General features: G+C 38.8%; 1 protein-coding gene across 1 annotated transcript; it reads left to right on the forward strand.

Annotated features, from left to right (window-relative positions):
• Nucleotides 1–235: 235 nt before the first annotated feature.
• On the forward strand, nt 236–3,153 carry LOC117307056 (galanin receptor type 2-like). The gene has a single exon (XM_033791699.1). The coding sequence runs from the start codon at nt 842–844 to the stop codon at nt 1,916–1,918; it is 1,077 nt and encodes a 358-aa protein (XP_033647590.1). The 5' UTR covers nt 236–841; the 3' UTR covers nt 1,919–3,153.
• The last annotated feature ends 3,363 nt before the right edge of the window (nt 3,154–6,516 follow it).

Genomic DNA, 6,516 nt, shown 5'->3' on the forward strand with positions numbered 1-6,516 from the left:
GGAAACGGTGTGTATAAACGTAGCCGTTAAATTTATTACGTGAAGCCTTTCATCCGCTGCCTCCGTACTGTCCAAAAAGAAAAAAAAATCAAAAGAAAAAAGCAAAGACCTTGTTCAGTTCTGACACAGCAATAACGCCCACGTGATTCAAGATTTTCCCCTGGACCAATCGCTGTGGACTTGCATGCCTATGTGTCTGTGTGTGTGTGTTAGACTTCACTTGATGGAGCTAAAAGTCATGATGTTTACAGTGTTAAGGCCGCTGCAGCGAATCATGCCCGCAACAGTGAAATCACCGAACGAGACCCGTCACACCATCGCAATTTGGGGGGTGGACTGCCGAGATCCAATCGCCCTTTCATTTCGAGGTGACCGGTGAAGTGAAACAGCTCGTGGAAAAGCCACTTTCATCGCAATCGACAGTGGGATAGATTGGACGACATCTTAGGCCTTGACGATACTTCTTTCTTTTATGACACTTAACTCAATGGAGATGGTCACTGGAGACAGGCAGCTTTGAAACCAGTAAAACAGGTGTTTCGCGAACGACAATATAAAAATATGGAGTGTTGACGATGTTCCTTCATTCGACATTATTTCCAAATATTTTGAGTTGCCAACAAGCTTCAACGATTTATGATAGGATAAGGGATCATTTATTGTTTTTATCCCTTGTCCCAAAGTTGGTTTTAGACTGTTATTCTTGTTGGAACGATGCATCAGTGATTGACGTTGCCTTTGTGAGGCTAGGGATGGGACAGTGATTTAGAATTTCAACTGCACATAACTTTTTAACGGGATATAGTAAGCTTGGAGTGTTTGAATAAAACAAACCTTAACCATGGCGAACTTGAGTGCACTCACAACCAACATGACTGAAACTCCACCGGTTGGTCATACCGTTGACTCGAACAACATCATCGGGGCAGTGGCTGGACTGTTGGGCACCATCGGCAATGGAATGGTTTGCTTCGTAATGATTTGGTATCGTTCATTCTTCAAGTCAGTCACCAATAAACTCATGCTTCACCAGTCTGTGGTCGACTTGGTCCTGTCTTTGGTAATGCTGGTCACCAGGCTGTACACACCGTGGACTCAGTTCTACTGCCGGTTCAGTAGAGGGTGGTTATACTGGAGTCTCGCCCACACCTCCACCACCAGCATCATGCTCATCGCATGCGACCGGTACACAGCAGTGTGCCACCCCACTAAATACCGTAAATGGTTCTCTATGTATCGCATCAAGTTTTACCTTATCCCGGTATGGGGTTTCCCAGTGATATGGCAATCGTACCTGATGTGGGTACATTTGCCCGCCTATGAAAACTCGTCCTGCTTAGCGACTTGGGGCGACAATAACACCTTAAAGTTGGCATTCGGGGTTGCCACATTTTGCTGGGAGTACATGGTACCGTTGATTGTTATGACGGTCACCTACACCCATACCATTTTGTCACTTCGAATGAGGGTACTGACACGCGCTCGAAACGCAGCGGCCACGCAGCCAGCAGTCAACACTAGTAATAAAAACGCTCATAAAGACCCTCTGCAGACGGCCAAAGTTCGGCTAACAATCACCTTCATGATTGTGGCTGTGTTCTTCATTATTTGCTGGAGCCCGAGCGAAATCACGTGGCTTCTGTTTAACTTTGGTGTCATCGAGGATGGGTACTACTCCTCCCTCTGGCATCTTGGTGTGGAAACGCCCCTCCTCTGTTTAAATACATGTGTGAACCCAGTCATTTACTGCGTTACTTACACGCACTTTCGCCAGCACTTGAAGCTTGTTTTTTGCGGTAGGTGTAAAAACGAAGTGGGTGATTCAACGTATGTTGAAAACACGGAAAACAGCTCCGAGCAACAACGTTCCTCACAACGAGCCAGAGGAAAACCGCTAATGTTTCAGGTCAACACTTAAATTATTCGCGGGGACAATAATCGTATAAGTATGTATATAATGTATAAAATGGAAGAACGAATGTACGTCAACTATTCTGTGGAGAGTGTATATTTTATCCGTGAAGAACGAAACAAGACAATGTAAAGAAATATGTTGATGTAAAACGGTATGAGAAAACATAACTGATGAAAACTACGTTCATCCGATCGTTTAAATAACCACACTATTATAAATAGAGGTAAATTAGAAAATCGTGGTAAATATGTCGATGCAATATTTTGTCCATTTAAGTTTTCCAGTAAGTGATCAAGCTTGGTTAATATAAATATCATGGTGATATAAATCCACCAAAGATGTGATTATTGGGTATATAGCTAATTTTGCTGATGCGAATTTGTTGAACCACTAGAACCACATACAAATTATTGTCTTTAAACTTACCAACGATTTTTAATCCAAAAACGCAAAACAGAGATCACTGACTTAAAATACAGTGACCTCACGTAGAATCTTAATACTATGTTTTCTGGTCATCGTTTTACGGACTGACGAATGTGTCAATTCTTTGTTTTATAAATCGACTTTTAGTACAAATTCTGGATAAAAAGTACCAGTGCCCATTGCTTTTAACATTGCATTTTCAGACGGTTTCATAACACGTAATTTGAAGGCTTCGTTGTTGAACTCAGCATGACCGAAAAACACAGATTTACTAACTGTTACGTTTACACGAAGTGGTGCGAATCAAGATGTATAATTGGATCCATTCAAATTGCGGCAAAATCGGCAAATCTCAACATGCATTTGTGCACAGCGCTATAAGTTAAACGTTTCTTTGGCTTATTTTCACGAAGTGACGAATGTTCTTATGAATAAATAACTCATCGAAACATTTGGACAGGTTGAAAACATAATATCGACAGTTGTATGTGTTTGTCTGAAAAGGGGCAGTATATTTTGTTGAATGAAACAGTCTTTTGAAACAGCAATTTGAAAACAAACATCACCTTCAAACGCGTTTTTATTCCAATCACTGAAGTCACTTTTCGACAGCTCTCTCTTGCACGTGTCTGTTGTCATTGATTTTTTAATATCATCCGTGTCCTCGATTGTATATTGGTCTTTAGACTTGTGTTTTTTTTCTGTCGTGAAATGTACGTTTGGAAGCTGTCAAAATATTAACGGCGGCTATTTTAAAGGCACTGGACACTATTGGTAAATTACTCAAAATAATCATTAGCATAAAAACTTACTTGGTAACAAGCAATGGAGAGCTGTCGATAGTATATATAAATCATTGTGAGAAACGGCTCCCTCTGAAGTAACATAGTTTTCTTCCATTTTTATCTCGCAACTTCGATGACCAATTGAGTTAAAATTTTCGCAGGTCTGTCATGTTACTACTAAATTACTAAATATGTCCAGTGCGTTTAAATGGTTTGGGTACTTTTTGTAAGGCACAAAACACGATGTCCACAGATTAACATTAAACTTACAAGGTTCGAAGATAGTAGAAAGCTTCAGTACTCGCTGAGATGCTGTATTTTTGTTTGCTTTTGAAATGAGTAAAATGTCACGATGATAATTTTATGTCTCAGGAGACAAAAAATATGTTAGCATGTACAACGTTTAATTATGTGACTCTCCTGCTTTTTTCTCTCAAAAAACTTGGCAACATGAAACTAAACTACTACAGGTAAATTACATCACATACATCTTCATTAACAGTGGGGAGGGACTCATGTCATGGCAAAAAAGGGTATCGAAACCCTTTAAAGGGTCTAGGGAACTTTTGTAGGACAAAAAAAAAACACAATGTTCACAGATTTACACTAAACTTACACAGTTTGAAGATGATGATAGTAGAAAGCTTCCCTGAAAATATTACGTGCTGAGGTGCTGTAGTTTGGGGGGAAATGAGTAGAACAATATCATGAACATAATTTTCGTCTCATGAGACGATTCTTTTTTCATTTACAAACGTATTTTGATGACATTGTTTTACTCATTTCTCAAAAACTACAGCACCTCAGTAAGTAATATGTGAAGGGAAGCTTTCCACTATCTTCAAATCTTCAAACCCTATTTAATGTAAATCTATGGACATTTTGAAAAAAGTACCCAAATCCTTTTTAGCCCAACCAGCCTTGTGAAAATGACAATGTAATCAATATAACTTATGGCAGGTTTACGTCTTAGCCAGTGGATATAATCTAAGCATTGCAATGAAATTGTATTAATTGAGATAATTATGCCCTTTTCGAAACCACAGCTTCGGCTCCAGATTCGGCCTACGCTAGCTTTGACAATGGGGATGTTTAGCTGCACGTTACACGAGCAAAAAGGTTAACGTGATTGTCAGAAAATAATGTGTTGTTCAAATCTCACGTTTTTAGCATACGTGAAGTTACCATTTTTCAAGTCAGGTACGTGCGTGCATACACCTTACGTGAGCGTGAGCTTAAGTGGTGACGTCACATAGAAACAACACATTTTTTTGACGTGCACGTTCACGTGTTTGCTCGCGTAACGTGCAGCTAAACCTCCCTAAATTTATTCATCCATTATTTGCAAAAAGCGTCCTATATTTATAAATATTAAAGGACTCCCATATTAACTTTGGCGAGTATAGTGTGTGGCTAAATAAATGATATGTGACGCGTGTTCCTCCAATCAAATGACAAGGATCTATAACTGTAGTATATTTTAATTGTGTATAAACATAAATAGCGATTAACCCATAAATGTATTGCGTCCAACCAAGACAATTTATGTAATTACTTATTTAATTGTCAAATAATAAACCACAAGGGAAACTGACTGGGTACATTTTTAAATGATTCTGGGTTGAACAAAAACAATTGACTAGAGCGGGATTTGAACCAACGACCTCCGGTTTAGAAAAATTGACTAGAGCGGGATTTGAACCAACGACCCCCGGTTACGACCTCCGGTTTAAACCGAAGGTCGTTGGTTCAAATCCCGCTCTAGTAAATTTTTCTTTGTTCAACCCAAAATTACTTATTTAATTATCAAAGTTGCATGGCTGGTGTGCACCTATTCATTTGTTGACATGTTTAGGCCGTTTTCGAAACCAGGGCTTACGGGCTTGGGCTGCGGCTTCCACCCGCCTGTGTGGAAGTCACGTACCGAGAGTGAACGTTATCAACATCAATGACGGAGCCACAACCTAAGCCAAACCAGTGGTTTATATTGGGCCATCAAACCATGGTGGTCATACTTTTTTGTCAGGTAGAGTGTAAAAATAGGTTTGTGGATGAAACCTGGGTGGACTTTTCGTTTTTCGCAGAGGTTATCGTCATTATTAATTAGACGTAACGAATAAAGAAAGTTAATAATATAAAACATTAAGAATTATCTCGCATGCTCAATTGGTAGACAGGGACACTGGTAGAGAAAATATAACGTGATTATTATTGATCTAAGTCTATCTATAAATCCCTTAATTATGAATTGGCATGTCCTCATACTGTTTGCCTTCATTTGCCAACGCGAACGAAATCATTATGACCTGGGCCCGTTAAGTTAAGAAATGTCAAATAAATGAATCTATAGATTCCATATAAGTCACAGTATTGACTTGTATACTGACCTGAGTCATTGGCAAACTCGTGACTAGTTTATCATGCACAGCGCACAGAACGAGTTACAGCGCGAGGACATTCCATCGTTCCCAAAAAGCTTATTTATTGTCTTACTTATAAGAGCATAAAATCAATGACTTCGAATACACTGTGACATTGTACTTAAACGGTTCACAAGGTTAAATTATTCAGAGCATAACCTCAAAGGAGCAGTGCGTACATTTACGAACCAAACAGCATTTATTTATAGCCCCTAGGATAGTCTTATTATTGATTCTACCATCTGCTCAATATTAAAGGTCATAAGTGATGATTTTATATAACACGTATTGATCCAAATAAATAATGCGTATAAAACAAATTACGCTTCACTTTGAACACAAATGTTTCCATTTTGCCAAACAAGTTCTTTAAACACAACTCTTGACTAATAAACCCAAATTACTGTATAGGAGCTCCAAAATGGGCAAAAACGTGAGCGAAACGTAACGAAAACTATAACGTCAGTATTTGGCTGTGCTTCATAGAAAATTCATTTATTAAGTAGGCACAACAAGTTTTTGAGAGCCGTACAAGTCGCACTATGGACCTTATATAGTTCTGAGCAGAAGGTGTTATTGTTTTCATTTGCTTGTTTTAATTGTTGGTTTATGGTTCAAAGATATTTCCACTCGTTCTCTGCTGATTCGATGGTCACCTAGATATCTGTGTACTGGTATATTCCAATTCCAGGGAGGCAAAATATAAACAACATCCTTTTATGTGTAAATTCTTCTTCTGGAAGGAGAATAGCTACGCGTGCGTGAGACTCATGTGTGATTAGTGATTCTGTATTTAACTACCACCCAGCACTCCATTACCCAGTAACGATATGAAAACTAGGTCAATGTGAAAAATATACGAGACATTATAAAATTATGCGACAGAATTTAATTAATTTGCCTAAAGGCAAACGAGTATTTTATTCACTATTGAAAGTATTTGAATGAGATTGCTCATTCCACAGGGAAG

This window comes from Asterias rubens, chromosome 2 (genome assembly GCF_902459465.1).
Source record: "Asterias rubens chromosome 2, eAstRub1.3, whole genome shotgun sequence".
In the NCBI taxonomy this organism is placed as follows: domain Eukaryota; kingdom Metazoa; phylum Echinodermata; class Asteroidea; order Forcipulatida; family Asteriidae; genus Asterias; species Asterias rubens.

Excerpts from the sequence above, each read along its gene's own strand:
- LOC117307056 (XM_033791699.1), top strand. The coding sequence starts at position 842 with ATGGCGAACTTGAGTGCACTCACAACCAACATGACTGAAACTCCACCG.